General features: G+C 39.3%; 1 protein-coding gene across 1 annotated transcript in view; it reads left to right on the top strand.

Annotated features, from left to right (window-relative positions):
• The window catches only part of DROSHA (drosha ribonuclease III), a 734939-nt gene that overhangs the window by 29252 nt on the left and 685335 nt on the right, over positions 1–20352 (top strand). The window contains exon 6 of the mRNA XM_053714616.1: positions 2226–2374. Coding sequence (XP_053570591.1) covers positions 2226–2374 — 149 coding nt within the window. The remainder of the gene's footprint in view (positions 1–2225; positions 2375–20352) is intronic.

Here is a 20352-nt window from a genome sequence, read left to right as displayed (position 1 = left end):
GGTTTTATTGCTCATGAGACTGACTGACTGAGCTTTCACACGAGCAGTTCTTTAAGGATTTTGATTAGGATCAGACCTGTGTTTAGATCTAGGGCTCCTCCTTGGAGCCTAAATCTTGTTCTTGTGGTTTTGCAACAGGTTCCGTTTGAGCCTCTGCATTCCGTTGACATTAAATTGCTATCTTGGAAGGTTCTCTTTTTATTGGCTATTGCCTCTGCGTGCAGAGTTTCTGAGATCTCTGCTTTGCAATGTAAACCCCATTGTCTGATTTTTTTTTTTTTTTTTCCCATGCAGATAAGGCAGTATTAAATGAGGTTTTCTTCCTATGGTTGTGTCAGATTGCAACATCAATTAGGAGATTTTGGTTCCTTCCTTGTGTCCTAATCCTACTCCATCGAAGGAATGCTTACTTCACAATTTGGATATGGTTCTCGCCTTGAAGTTCTATCTTCAGGCTACTAAGGAGTTTAGACAATCTTCCTCTGTTTGTTGTCTATTCGGGGAAGAGTAAGGGGCAGAAGGCTACTTCAACTTCCCTATCTTTTTGGTAAGGATTGTCATCCACTTAGCTTACTAGACAGCGGGACATCGTCCTGAGAGGATAACGGCTCATTCCACCAGAGCAGTGGCTTCCTCTTGGGCCTTTAAGAACAAGGCCAAAGCAGCTTTTGGGAGAAAAGTTTTGCAGGCTGTGGTGCCCTCAGAATAGGGTCCGCCTCTTCCTTTTTGTTCCCTCCCGTTATTCATTCGGTGTCCTCTGAAACTTGGATATAGTTTTCCCAACAGTAAGGAATGAAGCCGTGGACTCTCCCTATTTTAGGAAGGAAAACATAATTTATGCTTACCAGATAAATTCCTTTCCCTCCGTATAGGGAGAGTCCACGGCCCCAGCCCGCTTTTTCTTGTCTATGGGCGGTCCCCTATTTATTTTATTCTTCTGGCACCATTTATACGCTGTTTCTCCTACTTTTCCTTGTTCCCTCGGCAGAATTACTGGGGTAATGAGGAAGTGGGAGGGATATTTAAAGGGACAGTCAAGTCCAAAATAAACATTCATGATACAGATAGGGCATGCAATTTTAAACAACTCTCTAATTTACTTTTATCACCAATTTTTGCTTTTTTCTCTTGGTATTCTTAGTTGAAAGCTAAACCTAGATAGGCTCATATGCTAATTTCTTAGACCTTGAAGGCCGCCTCTTATCTAAATGCATTTTGACAGTTTTTCACCACTAGAGGGCATTAGTTCATATGTCATATAGATTACATTGCGCTCACGTATGTGAAGTTACCTAGGAGTAAGCACTGATTTGCTACAATGCATGTCTGTCAAAAGAACTGAAATAAGGGGGCAGTCTGCTGAGGTTTAGATACAAGGTAATCACAGTGGTAAAAAGTGTATTGTTATAACTGTTGGTTATGCAATGCTGGGGAATGGGTAATAAAGGGATTATCTATCTTTTTAAACAACAAACATTCTGGTGTTCACTGTCCCTTTAATCCTTTGGCTGGGGTATCTTTGCCTCCTTCTGGTGGCCAGGTGTTGTATTTCCCAACAGTAAGGAATGAAGCCGTGGACTCTCCCTATCCGTAAGGAAAGGAATTTATCTGGTAAGCAATAAATTGTGTTTTTATCTCATTACAAATAGACTGGACTTTTGTCTAGCCATGACCCATATCTGACACTCCAGCCCAAACTAAATAAAAACCTAAACCTAACTCTTGATTCTTGACACAACTAATTAATCTACCCATGTCCCATATCTACATCTAGGATTATACCTTTAACTCATTTAGCAGTTTATTATTCTTTAAGAGCTCTCTCATGCTTGGACCCTGTTAAAATTAAGAATATTAATTTATTATAATTTGCTACTGCCAGTGTATGGAATGCTGACTATATGCAACATTTTAGACTAAGTTCTATTGTATTTTCTTGCATAGTTCTATGTGTTGTTTCTGTGAAAGTTCTTATATGTGAAACGTTTGTTATTGGAATGCTTGTAAAATTTTCTGAAATAAATTAAAAAAGTGAATTGAGTAGATTTGCAAGGCATTTCTCATTAAAACAAAACAAAAAATGATTTTATAGAAATGTTTAGGTTTTCTTGTGCATGTACTTTTCCATGTCATTGGCAACAAAATTGCTACATAGAGTAAATGACCTATTAAAAGCAAAGTTTAGGTAAAAAAAACAAACAACTAAATTGGTATCTTTTTCTCAGAGATCTCCAGTGATTCTGATTGTGACACGGATGACGACAGTAGCTGCAGTTCAGACTCAGAAGTTATTGATGTGATCGCAGAAATAAAAAGAAAAAAGGCTCACCCGGATCGACTTCATGAAGAACTTTGGTACAATGATCCTGGTCAGGTATGTTTGTATTTGCTGAATACAATTTTAAATGCCCTTGTATAGTAACATAGTAGATGAGGTTGAAAAAGACAGAAGTCCATTGAATTCAACCTGTACAAATCTTAATATACTTACAAAAAAGTTCCAGTTGATCTTGCATTAATCTCATTAAAAAGGTGACTCATTTAACACAAGCAGCCATATCCCTGAAGTCTGTTTCTAGCCAGAAATGTATCTAGACCATTTTTAAATTTATCTAAGGTATTGGCATTTACTACATCCTTAGATAATGAGTTCCATGATTGCTTTTACAGTAAAAAAATGTTTGTTGCAGGAGATTAAAGCTCCATTCCTCAAGCCTTAAATTGTGACCTCTTGTCACAAACAATTTTCTTGGAATAAGCAAAGCTTCCACCGTCTCTTTATATGGGCCTTGAATATATTTATGAAAAGTAATCATGTTGCCTCTCAAGTGCCTTTTTTTTCTAGTGAAAACTGACCCTGTTTGGCTAACCTCTCCTTTATAACTTAAATTATCCATCCCCCTTATTAGCTTTGTAGCCCTTCTGTAAACTTTTTCTAAGTCTGCAATATCTTTTTTTTTTAGATCGGTTGTACGTAACCTGGGTTTTGGATAATTTAATAGGTGATTTTCCTACATTTTTTTTTATACATATACACACGTATATATATTCATGCACCACTGATAGAAATCTACTTGGCATAATAAAATAATGCACTATAATATATGTGCATATAAAAGTATTCATTATTTTTAAAGAAAGACAGAAAGCTTTCTAAAATCCTGTATTGCAATGCGTCTCCCTAGTTGTCTTCCAGTTGATCTCTGGTAATTCGTCAGTCTCCAGTGTATTGTGCCTCGTTTAAGGAGAAATGTTAAGAGCACCTATGTCATGTATATTTCTCTGGTTGTTAATTTTTGTCTTGGATTGAAAAACAAAATTATAACCTTAAACCACAAAAAAACAGTCTCATCATTGCATAAAAAGAACAAGTTATCTAGATTATTAGATTTCATATATTATAATCCAGGATAATATATAAAATAATTCTGGATAAGCATGGGGCTTGCTTACAAAGGTGCCAGTCTCTGAGCTAATGGAAACTTTCTAATTCAAAATTGTTAAAGTAATATGCTGGGGTAGTTATCCCAAAATGTTTTTTACTTTTTGTCTCTTTAGACATGTATTTCTCTGCTGGCGACCAGAAGATCCTCATTACATATTTCTGCATCAAAAATGAGATGTGCTCTAATCAGTGCACTTATATTAAACTCCATTGCTTCTAGGTTACCCCTAGCATCATGAACCTTAGGTGTTAAAGGGATATCAAACACAAATTTTTTCTTTCATGCTTCAGATAGAGAATGCAATTTTAAGCACGTTTCTAATTTACTCCTATTATCATAAATGTAGCTACCAATCAGCAAGTGCTACACAGGGTCTGAACCAAAAACGGACTGGCTCCTAAGCTTACATTCCTGTTTTTAAAACAAAGCTACCAAGAGAACAAGAGGCAGCAAGACATATTTACCTCCCAGCGTGGTTTGTGATTTTTTTTTTTTATATTATCCCCCACCCATAACTTAAAAAGAAATTTCATACCTAACTTTTAGTAGGTCTGCTTTTTCTGCAGGCTCAGCTCATTTAAGTGGGCATATCATTGCCAACAATGAGTGGCGGTTTTAATGAGCAAAACAAGCTATTTCGAATAAAAAAAATGCTATTTCCTGCTTGTTTAATACTCTGCAGCTAGCATAACCAACAGTGTTCTCCACATACATTTTTGGCAGCTGGGTGACATTATAAAGTAGCCAGCTGGGGGGCAGTGTAATACTTTCTAATATAACGTATTATGCAAAATAATTGCATAATTTAACACATAAATTTATGTAAAACATTAAACATTTTTAATATTATCTAATCTTAGCTTGATAATGCCTAAAATGTAAGCTGGGTGGTCAGTAAAATCAGCCAGGTGGTGCACTCGTTAAAAAGGTCCTGGGGAGGACACTGACAAGTAATTAGGGATACAATAAAGGATACAGATTTTTCAGTATAAATATCCTTTTAAGTAGAAAACGAAAATCAGGCTTGGATCTAAACACAGAGGAACAAGGGATGCAGTTGTGATTAGACTAATTAAAGGGACACTGAACCCAAATCTTTTCTTTTGTGATTCAGATAGAGCATGCAATTTTAACCCCTTAACGACCGAGGACGTGCAGGGTACGTCCTCAGAAAAAAGGCAGTTAACGCCTGAGGACGTACCCTGCACGTCCTCGGTGTGGAAAGCAGCTGGAAGCGATCCTGCTCGCTTCCAGCTGCTTTCCGGTTATTGCAGTGATGCCTCGATATGGAGGCATCCTGCAATAACCTTTTACGGCCATCCGATGCAGAGAGAGCCACTCTGTGGCCCTCTCTGCACCGGACATCGATGGCCGGTATTGTTGGTGGGTGGGAGCCGGTGTGGGAGGTGGGTGGCGGCCATCGATGGCCCTGGTCATGTGGAGGGGGTGGGATCGTGGGCGGGTAAGTCCGGGGGCGCGTGCACGAGGGGCAGGGGCGGGCGCGTGCACGGGGAGGGAGCGGGTGGGAACCGCTACACTACGGGAAAAAATGTGTCCCAAAATAAAAGTGGGACAAAATTTAAATCTATAAAAAACCCTTAGGTGTGATTTAGGTCGTGGGGGGGTTGGGGGGGGGGGTTGGGGGATTGAGCTACACTACAGAAAAAATAAAAAAATAAAAATAAAAAATAAACATTTGATTGTTCAAACTGGGTACTGGCAGACAGCTGCCAGAACCCAAGATGGCCCCCAATAAGGCTGAGAGGGAGGCTTAGAGAGCTGTTTTGGGGGGGATCAGGGAGGTTGGGGGTTAAGGGGGGATCCTAAACACAGCATATGTAAAAATGCTTTTTTTTTTTTTTTTTCTTTCTTAAAAAAAAAACAAAAAAAAAAAACTTATTACAATTGTGGGGTGGGGGAGAGAAGGGAGCTGTTTGGGAGGGATCAGGGGGTGGGATGTGTCAGGTGGGAGGCTGATCTCTACACTAAAGCTAAAATTAACCCTGCAAGCTCCCTACAAACTACCTAATTAACCCCTTCACTGCTAGCCATAATACACGTGTGATGCGCAGCAGCATTTAGCGACTTTCTAATTACCATAAAGCAACGCCAAAGTCATATATGTCTGCTATTTCTGAACAAAGGGCATCCCAGAGAAGCATTTACAACCATTTGTGCCATAATTGCACAAGCTGTTTGTAAATAATTTCAGTGAGAAACCTAAAATTGTGAAAAAATTAACGTTTTTTTTACTTTGATCGCATTTGGCGGTGAAATGGTGGCATAAAATATACCAAAATGGGCCTAGATCAATACTTGGGGTTGTCTACTACACTAAAGCTAAAATTAACCCTAGAAGCTCCCTACTTGCTCCCTAATTAACCCCTTCAATGCTGGGCATAAAACACGTATTGTGCGCAGTGGCATTTAGCAGCCTTCTAATTACCAAAAAGCAAAGCCAAAGCCATATATGTCTGCTATTTCTGAACAAAGGGGATCCCAGAGAAGCATTTACAACCATTTATTCTATAATTGCATAAGTTGTTTGTAAATAATTTCAGTGAGAAACCTAAAGTTTGTGAAAAAATTTGTGAAAAAGTGAACAATTTTTTTTATTTTATCGCATTTGGCGGTGAAATAGTGGCATGAAATATACCAAAATGGGCCTAGATCAATACTTTGGGATGTCTTTGAAAAAAAAAAATATATACATGTCAATGGATATTCAGGGATTCCTGAAAGATATTAGTGTCCCAATGTAACTAGCGCTAATTTTGAAAAAAAGTGGTTTGGAAATAGCAAAGTGCTACTTGTATTTATGGCCCTATAACTTGCAAAAAAAGCAAAGAAGATGTAAACATTGGGTATTTCTAAACTCAGGACAAAATTTAGAAACTATTTAGCATGGGTGTTTTTTGGTGGTTGTATATGTGTAACAGATTTTGGGGGTCAAAGTTAGAAAAAGTGTGTTTTTTTTCCATTTTTTCTTCATATTTTATAATGTTTTTTATAGTAAATTATAAGATATGATGAAAATAATGGTATCTTTTGAAAGTCCATTTAATGGCGAGAAAAACGGTATATAATATGTGTGGGTACAGTAAATGAGTAAGAGGAAAATTACAGCTAAACACAAACACCGCAAAAATGTAAAAATAGCCTTGGTCCCAAACGGACAGAAAATGAAAAAGTGCTGCGGTCATTAAGGGGTTAAGCAACTTTCTAATTTAGTCCTATTAGCAAATGTTCTTCATTCTCTTGATATCTTTATTTGAAAAGGAAGAATGTACGTTTAGATGCCGGCCCATTTTGGTGAACAACCTGGGTTGTTCTTGCTGATTAGTGGATACATTCATCCACCAATAAACAAGTGCTGTCCAAAGTTCTAGACTTTTTTTTCCAAATAAAGATAGCAAGAGAATGAAGAAAATTTGATAATAGGAGTAAATTATAAAGTTGCTTAAAATTGTATGATCTATCTGAATCACGAAAGAAAAAAATTGGGTTCAGTGTCCCTTTAACCCTTTGACTGCTAAGCCATTTCCACCTGGGTGGTAATATTTTCTTTTAACTTTTTAATTTTTGAAATTTGTTTTTTTAACTTTTTTTTTTTTTTTACAGACCCCCAAGACTTACACTGTTGGAAAGGTTAGGCGATTACCTTTCCAACAGTGGGTCTTGGGGGTCTGTAGCTGCTTAGATGCCTGAGATACAGGCTTCTAAGCAGCATGCCCCCTCCTCCTATACTTAACATTGTTAAGTATAAATAAAGTTGCACGGTGACGTCATCACGTAATTGCGTGTGACGTCACCGAGCATCACGTAAAGCCCCGGCAATGCCTGTCAATCTACAGGCACGATTGCTGGGGTAGGAGCAGTAAGGAGCCCCCAAATCTTCCTCAAGGTGGGAGAGTGCTCATGACGGCTCTGAGCCGTCATTAGCACCAGAGTGAGAAACTCTGTGATGGCTCAGAGCCGTCATTAGCACTCAAAGGGTTAAACAATAAATGCTAGGCAGACTTTATTCAAAGATTAGCCAAAGAATAATATAAACAGGGCTTGAAATTTGTAGTGGTCCACTAGTCAAGTTAGAAATGTGACGTTTTTTCCATATTTTTAACATTGAGTGGACTTGTAACTTTTTCCTTCTGGGCTAGTAGCTTTTAACCCCTAACTAGTAAACCATAGTAAAATTTGTTTCATACAGGTGATGAGAGTCCACAGTGATATTTTTTATACAGGAGGGGAGAGTCCACGATCCATTACTCATAGGAATTACTCTTCTCTGCCACTAGGAGGAGGCAAAGATTCCCAAACCACAAGAACTCTATAAAACCCCTCCCACCTAACAAATACCTTGGTCTTTACTTTACCTCCACTGGAGGTGGTTGAAGAATAAAGATGTGCAGTGTTCTCCAGAGAAAGGGTTTTTCAGTCTGTGTTGAAGCCAGGTTCCCTTCAGAGTACAGTGTTTGTCAGAGGGATGTATTTGGGGTATGGTTTATGATCTGATGGTTTCACCTCATGGGAAATCGGTAAACTATAGTGATATATTTCCACCCATAAATATTTATAATCATTACGTTTTCTTTTGCTTGGTTAATTATTGAAAAAAAAAAAAATGGTGTAAAATGTTGGCATCCTTCTCTGCTGAAGATAAGGGAACATTATTAGTGTCTGCACTTCCACGTTTAACACAAATTGGAAAGCCCAGAGCCCTGTACCAAGCATTTTTTTTTTTTTTTTTTTTAATAACTTCGGCTAATGTTACAGCCAATAAGATACATGCTGCTGGCGCCTTGACATTTAATAATGTGCTCTTCTTGCACTATCACCGTCTTCTTTAGATAGCAGGGCAGAAAAGACTGTGCCTACCGTTTGCACTACTAGCTAAAGAAAAGTGTACATGGTACTGGGAGGGTGCACAATCTGCTTTCAGAAGAAAAAATTGGCACATGGGGAGCCCGCGTGACCTTTGTGTACATTAAAAAGTGATATGCATAGTTAAAGGGACAATCAACACTTCATTTAACATGATTTGATATTGAAAATAAAAAAACGGAGACCCGCCTGCACTATACACCTCCTGCCTTGCCACCTTGCTTCTGTCCTAATCAGCGTCGCTAACTTCTCTAATACCAGGTAAATATGGCAGCCAAACTCCCCCCACCGTTACGTAGCTGCCTTCTTCTTCAACTGATAAGCAAATCAGAATCCAGTCCTAGGACAGAAATTGCCCGCGCGTGCAATTTCTGTCCGAGGACTGGATTCTGATTTTTGCTTATCAGTTGAAGAAGAAGGCAGCTACGTAACGGTGGGGGGAGTTCGGCTGCCATATTTACCGGTTATTAGAGAAGTTAGCAACGCTGATTAGGACAGAAGCAAGGTGGCAAGGCAGGAGGGGTATAGTGCAGGCATGTCTTCGGTTTTTTATTTTCAATACCAAATCATGTGAACGGAAGTGTTGACTGTCCCTTTAAATGACTAGCAGCGATGATCCCTACTATAATACTTGTATACTTTGCAAGCTCAACAGCTCCTGAGCTGAATACAGTTGGTTATTGGTAGGGTCATGCAACTGCTACCGATAATCTCACAGTTCTCTGTGGTTCCCAGTACTTTTAGCTATGTGTTTTACCCCTTTGTGTTCTGCTATAACGAATAAGTGCGTCATTTTTCCATTGTTCCTTAAAGGGACATAAAACCCAATTTTTTTCTTTCATGCTTTAGATAGAACATAACATTTTAAACAACTTTCTAATTTACTTCTATTATCAAATTATCTTAGTTTTTTTGTTATCCTTTGTGGAAAAGCAGAAATGTAAGCTCAAGAGTGTGCACGTGTCTGCCTCACTATATAGCAGCAGTTTTGCAACAATGTTATACATTAGCAGGGGCACTAGATTGCAGCACTGTTTCCTGATGTGTAGTGCTTTAGGCATGTGCACGCTACCTACCTAGGTATCTCTTCAACAAAGAATAACATGAGAATGAAAAAAAATGATAATAGAAGTAAATTGGAAACTTTTGAAAAATTGTGTCCTCTATCTGAATTATGAAAGAAACATTTTGGGCTTAATGTCCCTTTAAGAAATCTTACTTGTTCTATTGTTGGACCTCACAAGCATAAAGACAAAAAAATGTTACTCCATCCCTCTCCCCCATTACATGAGCATCCATTTTTAAATAACAAAAAAACTTTAATTAAGCCCTCTCTCAGATGCAAGGAAGAAATAAATAACTGTCACTTGTTCGATCCCTTGAAGATGCATTTATATTTTTTGTTTAGTTATTTTTGTTATTTTCACAGAAGTGAATAAAAGTGACATGGACATTAATGTGTCAATAAAACACTTCTTTGCCCTGCTTTTGATATATCCCAGCTTTTAAGTACAGAAATCAATAGCATACTCTTCTTAAAGATGAAGAACCCTTCTGAGTGCAAGTTGACAGCATGTAGTACTTCTTTCTAACAGCGCCTCACCTTTTTACTTCTGTCGTCAATGCTAAACCTTATGGATAATAGCTTTTAAAGCACAACAACCTACAAAAATGTATACATTCGGTGAGCCATTTCTTTTCTTTTTTTTTGCGTTGGGGAGCTTCGTCCATGTTAAGAATGTTTGTAATGGTTGCTGTCTGTCTGTCTGTCTTCTTAGATGTTTTTACTTTCTCTGAATATCTATTTTTCCAGCTTGCTTTTATTTTATTTTCAGTCTTTTTTTTTTTTCAAGTTTGTTTCCTTTATAGATACTTTTTTTTTTCTTTACTGCAAAGTTTTTTCATCTTCTGAAGAAAATGTTGATGATAGTTATAAGTCATTAACACCTAAAAGGATGTTAAACAGTCTGTCTCATTGTTGTAATTAATAAAGGCAGTGGCTTATATTTAATAGAAATCATTGCAATATGCATTATTTATCATTTTTATTGGATTCAACCTTTTATTTCTTTACACTACATTTGTGCAGTGTCCATTAGTACAAGGAGGCTGTGGCCTCTGCGGGAAGGTTTACCTTAGCCTTATGTAATAAAACTTCTAGAGTAACATGAGCTGGTTTGCTAAAAAAGTGAATAGACTAAATAATAGTCAGATTTGCTCAGATTAGTCAGAATGCAACCTAAGTTGCCAACATGTCAGCTTTCTTTTCACACTGAGGGCATGAGCTAAACTAAATATTTCTAAGTGCTCATTTTGCAAGAAAACAAGCAAGTTGTTTGTGTTTTTTCTTTTTCTTTTTTCTTTTTACACAATCTTGTTTTTTTACTTTAACTTAACATATTCATTTTTACTAAAGGAGAACTGTTTAATATCACTTTAAAGAAAACATATTCCATAGCAACACCTGGGATAAAGCTAAAATGTCACGCTCCTTTGTTACAGTATGTTATTTTTGTATTACTGACCCAAGCTTAACAGGACAGGCTACTAGTTTAAAACATTTAATTAGTTTTTAACTTGAATATACAATTTAAATCGTACAATACAACATTAGTAACATTCTTTCAAGACAGATGAATGAATAGGATTTACAGTCATATGCATCATTATGACAAACATATATAACAGACAGGTTAAATCATTATTATTAACACTTAAACACAAAAGGCATACCCAATATAGAAAGGCACAATATTTCTTGTCAAATATTTCCAATATTTCAAGGTTGGTAGAATGATATGATGTAGGGTGCGTGAAATGGTTTGTGTTTAGCTTTATTTGTTTAGATATTCTTCCCATAGAAAACAGGTGGGGGGGTAATCATCTGTGCGCTTGGATTGTGTATAGTGATATTTTTCAAGTTGTAGTGAGTGAGTTACTGTCGTTCTCCAAGTTGTAATTGGTGGTAGATTTTATTTTTTTCAAGTTCAGGAGTATACATTTCTTGGCTGAGTTGATCATAATGGTGAGTAGTGTCATTCTTAAATTTAATTTTAGGAAAGTTTATTAAAACGTTAGAGCCAGATATCAAAGGGAAAAGATGTGTCTAGCACATTCTGTTTTTTTTTTTCTATCAATTTTTCTTAAGGTATTTCAATGACAAACAAAATGACACATTATACATCTGTATCATACATATTTTAACACAATACTAATAAGGCTGAACAATGACATTTGTTGATATACATCAAACGTGGCAATCAAAGTAAACAATCCAGTTCACTATGCCTCATATGAATACCCTACTTTTTTTAGGGATAAATAGCTAATGACTGCTATATGCTGATACAATTTAAATCCTAATGGCGTTATACCAATTTCCAAGACCATAATTATGTGACCGTCACATTAGTTAATACATTTCAGAGGTCTTGACAACATACAACCCATATATCTTGGGAAGTGAATTAAAAAAAGTGGTGGCGTGTTTTGAGCAATTTTAGGGGGAAAAAAAAATGGGGGTGTATTATTAGGTCATAGGTATGCGTTAATTGATCGGCACAAATCTCCATCCATTGTGACCAGATTTCCCGATAGAGGCTAGTCTTATCATTAATTCAGAAGGCATATTCTTCCATCCTTTTAATGTAGTTCAGGCAATTCAGAACCATTTGAACTCTAGGAGGTGAGCTCTGTTTCCATTCCCTAGCTATCATGAGTTTGACTGTTGTCAAGAAGTATACTATACATTTTCTGGCCAGGGACATTTTAGGAAAAAAAAAAGATGGAGTGGGCCTAGCTCGGGTCTGAAATATGTTATAATTCATACTGCCTAGAAGACTAAAACAATCTTTCCAGAACTGCAGCAGTCTAGGACATTCCCACCAAATATGTATCCATGAACCTATTTGCCCACATAACCTCCAACACAAGGGAGATGAATTCCCAAAAATCTTTTGGAGGTGTGAGGGAACTAAATGCCATCTCACGGCCACTTTGTAGTGCAATTCTCAAAGCGTAGCACAGTGCAAAGTTTTTCTAGCAAATGTAAGCGCTATTCCAAACTCTGGAGTCCACGGTCAGGCCTAGATCACTCTGTGGGACTGAGAGAATGTCTATGAAAGAATTAATGTCCAGCGATTTCCCATTTACATATAAGTCTCTAATCTGTGTGGGGCCTAAAGTATGCCAAAATAAAATGTGTGTCTCTTGCATGCAACTAACTATTCCTTTAATAGACTGTATTGGTGAGGGATGTGGAGAAATATTTAGTGTTTAATCTTATCCCAAAATTGTAAGTTATCTAGAAGGATGGGGTGATCAATTCCCAGCTTCTTTCTGTAGCAAGGAGGGATCCAGATTAATTCAGTTTAAAATGCTCTGGTAACAAGACCTTTTCGACAGTCTCGACGCCTCATACTATAAAATAACATTTGGTAAGGCTAGCTCTCCCCGTCTGATCAAATTCTGAGGATATGTCTGGAGGTGCTAGGTTTCTTACCTCTCCAGATATATGTGGATATGATACCCTGTATAATATACTGCATGGGACTTGTAGAGGGATGCAGCAAAATAAATAGTTGATCTTTGGTAAGAAAGACATTTTAATTGCGGCTATCCTGCCCGTCCAGGAAATCTCTGAGAACTCCCAGGACTTTAATAGGGCCCTGAATCCCGGTAATTTCTCAGTTAAGTTGCTAGCAATCACCTGAGGCAGGTCTGGCCCCAAAAAGACTCCTAAGTGTTTAATATGGGTATTTGTCCAATTAAAACTATAAGCTTCTTGCAAAGAGGCTAATATTTTTTTTATCTATGTTGATATGTAGGGCTTCCGTCTTGGAAACATTTAACTTGTAAAAACTAAGAACACCGTCCCAAGACATCAATTTCATTAACGACTGTACTGACTGCAAGGGGGAAGTAAACAGGAGTGTGATGTTGTCGGCAAACAACACTATTTCTCCAACATTGGTGTGTCCGGTCCACGGCGTTACATCCTTACTTGTGGGATATTCTCTTCCCCAACAGGAAATGGCAAAGAGTCCCAGCAAAGCTGGTCACATAATCCCTCCTAGGCTCCGCCCACCCCAGTCATTCTTTTTGCCGTTGCACAGGCAACATCTCCACGGAGATGGTTAAGAGTTTTTTGGTGTTTAAATGTAGTTTTTATTCTTCTATCAAGTGTTTGTTATTTTAAAATAGTGCTGGTATGTACTATTTACTCTGAACAGAAAAGGATGAAGATTTCTGTTTGTAAGAGGAAGATGATTTTAGCAGACAGTAACTAAAATCGATTGCTGTTTCCACACAGGACTGTTGAGATGAAGTAACTTCAGTTGGGGGAAACAGTTAGCAGACTTTTCTGCTTAAGGTATGACTAGCCATATTTCTAACATGACCATGTAATGCTGGAAGGCTGTCATTTCCCCTCATGGGGACCGGTAAGCCATTTTCTTAGTCAAACATAAAAGAATAAAGGGCTTTAAAAAGGGCTTAAAAACTGGTAGACATTTTTATGGGCTAAAACGATTGCTTTATTGGGGCATATTATGCAGATTCTAGCTAATAATTGGCATTATTATCTTGGGGAACGTTTAAAAAAACGGCAGGCACTGTGTTGGACACCTTTTTTAGTCTGGGGGCCTTTCTAGTTATAGACTGAACCTCATTTTCGCACCATTACTGCGCAGTTGTTTTTGGAGAGCAAGGCATGCAGATGCATGTGTGAGGATCTAAGAATCACTAAAAAAGCTTCTAGAAGGCGTCATTTGGTATCGTATTCCCCTCTGGGCTTGGTTGGGTCTCAGCAAAGCATATAGCTGGGACTGTATAGGGGTTAAATTTAAAAACGGCTCCGGTTCCGTTATTTTAAGGGTTAAAGCTCTGAAATTTGGTGTGCAATACTTTTAATGCCTTAAGACACTGTGGTAATTTTTGAACAATTCCTTCATACTTTTTCACATATTCAGTAATAAAGTGTTTTCAGTTTGAAATTTAAAGAGACAGTAACGGTTTTATTTTAAAACGTTTTTTGTGCTTTGTTGACAAGTTTAAGCCTGTTTAACATGTCTGTACCATCAGATAAGCTATGTTCTATATGTATGAAAGCCAATGTGTCTCCCCATTTAAATTTATGTGATAATTGTGCCATAGTGTCCAAACAAAGTAAGGACAGTAATGCCACAGATAATGATATTGCCCAAGATGATTCCTCAAATGAGGGGAGTAAACATGATACTACATCATCCCCTACTGTGTCTACACCAGTTTTGCCCACGCAGGAAGCCCCTAGTACATCTAGTGCGCCAATACTTATTACCATGCAACAATTAACGGCTGTAATGGATAACTCCATAGCAAATCTTTTATCCAAAATGCCTACTTATCAGAGAAAGCGCGATTGCTCTGTTTTAAACACTGAAGAGCAAAAGGGCGCTGATGATAACTGTTCTGACATACCCTCACACCAATCTCAAGGGGCCATGAGGGAGGTTTTGTCTGATGGAGAAATCTCAGATTCAGGAAACATTTCTCATCAAGCTGAACCTGATGTTGTGACATTTAAATTTAAATTAGAACATCTCCGTGCACTGCTTAAGGAGGTGTTATCTACTCTGGATGATTGTGACAATTTGGTCATTCCAGAGAAATTATGTAAGATGGACAAGTTCCTAGAGGTTCCGGTGCCCCCCGACGTTTTTCCTATACCCAAGCGGGTGGCGGACATAGTAAATAAAGAGTGGGAAAAGCCCGGCATACCTTTTGTTTCCCCCCCCTATATTTAAGAAATTATTTCCTATGGTCGACCCCAGAAAGGACTTATGGCAGACAGTCCCCAAGGTCGAGGGGGCGGTTTCTACTCTAAACAAACGCACTACTATTCCTATCGAAGATAGTTGTGCTTTCAAAGATCCTATGGATAAGAAATTAGAGGGTTTGCTTAAAAAGATTTTTGTACAGCAAGGTTACCTTCTACAGCCAATTTCATGCATTGTTCCTGTCACTACGGCAGCGTGTTTCTGGTTCGAGGAACTAGAAAAGTCGCTCAGTAAAGAATCTTCGTATGAGGAGGTTATGGACAGAGTTCAAGCACTTAAATTGGCTAACTCTTTTGTTTTAGATGCCGCTTTGCAATTAGCTAGATTAGCGGCAAAAAATTCAGGGTTTGCTATCGTGGCGCGCAGAGCGCTTTGGCTAAAGTCTTGGTCAGCGGATGTGTCTTCCAAGACAAAATTGCTTAACATTCCTTTCAAAGGTAAAACATTATTTGGACCAGATTTGAAAGAGATTATTTCAGACATCACTGGGGGAAAGGGCCACGCCCTCCCACAGGATAGATCTTTTAAGGCTAAAAATAAGCCTAATTTTCGTCCCTTTGCAGAAACGGACCAGCCTCTAATTCTGCATCCTCTAAGCAAGAGGGTAATACTTCACAACCCAAACCAGCCTGGAAACCAATGCAAGGCTGGAACAAGGGTAAGCAGGCCAAGAAGCCTACCACTGCTACCAAAACAGCATGAAGGGATAGCCCCCGATCCGGGACCGGATCTGGTGGGGGGCAGACTTTCTCTCTTTGCTCAGGCTTGGGCAAGAGATGTTCCGGATCCTTGGACGCTAGAAATAGTTTCTCAAGGTTATCTCCTGGAATTCAAGGAACTACCCCCAAGGGGAAGGTTCCACAGGTCTCACTTATCTTCAAACCAAATAAAGAGACAGGCATTCTTACATTGTGTAGAAGACCTGTTAAAGATGGGAGTGATACATCCAGTTCCAATAAGAGAACAAGGAATGGGATTTTATTCCAATCTGTTCATAGTTCCCAAAAAAGAGGGAACATTCAGACCAATTTTGGATCTGAAGATCCTAAACAAATTTCTCAGGGTACCATCGTTCAAAATGGAAACTATTCGAACGATCCTACCCACCATCCAGGAAAGTCAATTTATGACTACCGTGGATTTAAAGGATGCGTACCTACATATTCCTATCCACAAGGAACATTATCAGTTCCTAAGGTTCGCTTTTCTGGACAAGCATTACCAGTTTGTGGCACTTCCATTCGGATTAGCCACTGCTCCAAGGATTTTCACAAAGGTACTAGGGTCCCTTCTAGCGGTTCTAAGACCAAGGGGCATTGCAGTAGTACCTTACTTGGACGACATCCTAATTCAAGCGTCGTCCCTGTCAAAAGCAAAGGCTCATACGGACATCGTCCTAGCCTTTCTCAGATCTCACGGATGGAAGGTGAACAAAGAAAAAAGTTCTCTGTCCCCGTCAACAAGAGTTCCCTTCTTGGGAACAATAATAGATTCCTTAGAAATGAGGATTTTTCTGACAGAGGTCAGAAAATCAAAACTTCTAAGCTCTTGTCAAGTACTTCATTCTGTTCCTCGTCCTTCCATAGCGCAGTGCATGGAAGTAATAGGATTGATGGTTGCAACAATGGACATAGTTCCTTTTGCACGAATTCATCTAAGACCATTACAACTGTGCATGCTCAGACAGTGGAATGGGGATTATACAGACTTGTCTCCGATGATTCAAGTAGATCAAAAGACCAGAGATTCACTCCGTTGGTGGCTGACCCTGGACAATCTGTCACAGGGAATGAGCTTCCGCAGACCAGAGTGGGTCATTGTCACGACCGACGCCAGTCTAGTGGGCTGGGGCGCGGTCTGGGAATCCCTGAAAGCTCAGGGTCTATGGTCTCGGGAAGAGTCTCTTCTCCCGATAAACATTCTGGAACTGAGAGCGATATTCAATGCTCTCAGAGCTTGGCCTCAACTAGCAAAGGCCAAATTCATAAGGTTTCAATCAGACAACATGACGACCGTTGCATATATCAATCATCAGGGGGGAACAAGGAGTTCCCTGGCGATGAAAGAAGTGACCAAGATAATTCAATAGGTGGAGGATCACTCCTGCCACTTGTCTGCGATCCACATCCCAGGAGTGGAAAATTGGGAAGCGGATTTTCTGAGTCGTCAGACATTCCATCCGGGGGAGTGGGAACTCCATCCGGAAATCTTTGCCCAAATAACTCAATTATGGGGCATTCCAGACATGGATCTGATGGCGTCTCGTCAGAACTTCAAGGTTCCTTGCTACGGGTCCAGATCCAGGGATCCCAAGGCGACTCTAGTAGATGCACTAGTAGCACCTTGGACCTTCAACCTAGCTTATGTATTCCCACCGTTTCCTCTCATTCCCAGGCTGGTAGCCAGGATCAATCAGGAGAGGGCCTCGGTGATCTTGATAGCTCCTGCGTGGCCACGCAGGACTTGGTATGCAGACCTGGTGAATATGTCATCGGCTCCACCATGGAAGCTACCTTTGAGACAGGACCTTCTTGTTCAGGGTCCATTCGAACATCCGAATCTGGTTTCCCTCCAACTGACGGCTTGGAGATTGAACGCTTGATTTTATCAAAGCATGGGTTTTCAGATTCTGTAATAGATACTCTGATTCAGGCTAGAAAGCCTGTAACTAGAAAAATTTACCATAAAATATGGAAAAAATATATCTGTTGGTGTGAATCCAAAGGATTCCCATGGAACAAGATAAAAAGATTATCTGCAAGTTCTCTAAAGGGACAGATCTCTGCTTTATCTGTTTTACTTCACAAAAGACTGGCAGCCGTGCCAGATGTTCAAGCATTTGTTCAGGCTCTGGTTAGGATCAAGCCTGTTTACAGACCTTTGACTCCTCCCTGGAGTCTAAATCTAGTTCTTTCAGTTCTTCAAGGGGTTCCGTTTGAACCTTTACATTCCATAGATATTAAGTTACTATCTTGGAAAGTTTTGTTTTTAGTTGCAATTTCTTCTGCTAGAAGAGTTTCAGAGTTATCTGCTCTGCAGTATTCTCCGCCCTATCTGGTGTTCCATGCAGATAAGGTGGTTTTGCGTACTAAGCCTGGTTTTCTTCCGAAAGTTGTTTCTAACAAAAATATTAACCAGGAGATAGTTGTACCTTCTTTGTGTCCGAATCCAGTTTCAAAGAAGGAACGTTTGTTACACAATTTGGACGTAGTCCGTGCTCTAAAATTCTATTTAGAGGCTACTAAAGATTTCAGACAAACATCTTCCTTGTTTGTTGTTTATTCTGGTAAAAGGAGAGGTCAAAAAGCGACTTCTACCTCTCTTTCCTTTTGGCTTAAAAGCATTATCCGATTGGCTTATGAGACTGCCGGACGGCAGCCTCCCGAAAGAATCACAGCTCACTCCACTAGGGCTGTGGCTTCCACATGGGCCTTCAAGAACGAGGCTTCTGTTGACCAGATATGTAAGGCAGCGACTTGGTCTTCACTGCACACTTTTGCCAAATTTTACAAATTTGATACTTTTGCTTCTTCGGAGGCTATTTTTGGGAGAAAGGTTTTGCAAGCCGTGGTGCCTTCCGTTTAGGTGACCTGATTTGCTCCCTCCCTTCATCCGTGTCCTAAAGCTTTGGTATTGGTTCCCACAAGTAAGGATGACGCCGTGGACCGGACACACCAATGTTGGAGAAAACAGAATTTATGCTTACCTGATAAATTACTTTCTCCAACGGTGTGTCCGGTCCACGGCCCGCCCTGGTTTTTTAATCAGGTCTGATGAATTATTTTCTCTAACTACAGTCACCACGGTATTCATATGGTTTCTCCTATATATATTTCCTCCTGTCCGTCGGTCGAATGACTGGGGTGGGCGGAGCCTAGGAGGGATCATGTGACCAGCTTTGCTGGGACTCTTTGCCATTTCCTGTTGGGGAAGAGAATATCCCACAAGTAAGGATGACGCCGTGGACCGGACACACCGTTGGAGAAAGTAATTTATCAGGTAAGCATAAATTCTGTTTTTGTGATGTGAGTCTCCTAACTTTATCCCCTTGATGTCTGTATCCTGTCTAGTTGCTTGAGCAAGAGGTTCCACTGCCAGGGCAAAGAGCAGAAAGGACAGGGGCAACCCTGTCTTGTTCCATTTGATACATTAAAGGGACAGTCTAGTATAAATTAAACTTTCATTATTCAGATAGGACTTTTAATTTTAATCAACTTTCCAATTTACTTTTATCATCAAATTAGCTTTTTTCTCTTGGTATTCTTAGTATAAACTAAACCTAGGTAGGCTCATATGCTAATTTCTAAGCCTTTGAGGGCTGCCTCTTATCACATGCTTTTTAAATCTCTTTTCAACACAGAGACAGAAAGTACACGTGGGCCATATAGATAACACTATGTTCAGGCACAGGGGGTTATTTAAGATTTAGCACAAAACAATGCTAAATTTAAGACAAAAGATAATAAACAGTCAGTCGTGATCAGGGGGCTGGAGGAAGGTTCTTAGATACAAGGTAATCACAAAGGTAAAAAGTATATTAATATAACAGTGTTGGTTATGCAAAACTGGGGAATGGGTAATAAAGGGATTATCTATCTTTTAAAATAATAACAATTCTATGGTAGACTGTCCCTTTAAAGCTATCTTTAATGAAACCCACACCCCTCACCCTGGCAGTCTGAGACGTGTACAGGGCCTGAATTGCTGCAACAAATTGACAGGGGAACTCTAAAAGTTCCTCAAAGTCTCCCAAAGGTAATCCCACCTCACCCTGTCGAATGCTTTCTCTGCGTCAAGGGACAGGGCAAGGAGGGGGGAACCCCCCCGTCTCTTGGCTTCTGTTAATATATGTTGAATCCTCCTGGTATTATTGGGGCCCTCCCAGGGATAAACCACACCTGATCACTATGAACCAAGAATTGCAATATTTTTGCCAGTCGGTTAGCCCATATTTTAGCATAAATCTTGGCATTTATATTGATAAGGGAAATCGGCCTATAGCTGCTGCAGTTCTGTGGATCTTTATAGGGTTTCAAAAGGGTGATTATAGAGGCCTCCAGGAACTCTGGGGACAACCTCCCTGCTTACCTGGTATTGTTAAAGAATATAAGAAGGACTGGAACTTCCGCACAACATTTATAAAATTTACCAGTGTAGCCATCCGGCCCTGGGGTTTTCCCTACTTTTAAATGTTTGATAACTTCTCT

The sequence above is a fragment of the Bombina bombina genome, chromosome 5 (genome assembly GCF_027579735.1).
Source record: "Bombina bombina isolate aBomBom1 chromosome 5, aBomBom1.pri, whole genome shotgun sequence".
In the NCBI taxonomy this organism is placed as follows: Eukaryota; Metazoa; Chordata; class Amphibia; order Anura; family Bombinatoridae; genus Bombina; species Bombina bombina.
This window is presented reverse-complemented; position numbering and strand designations above follow the sequence as displayed.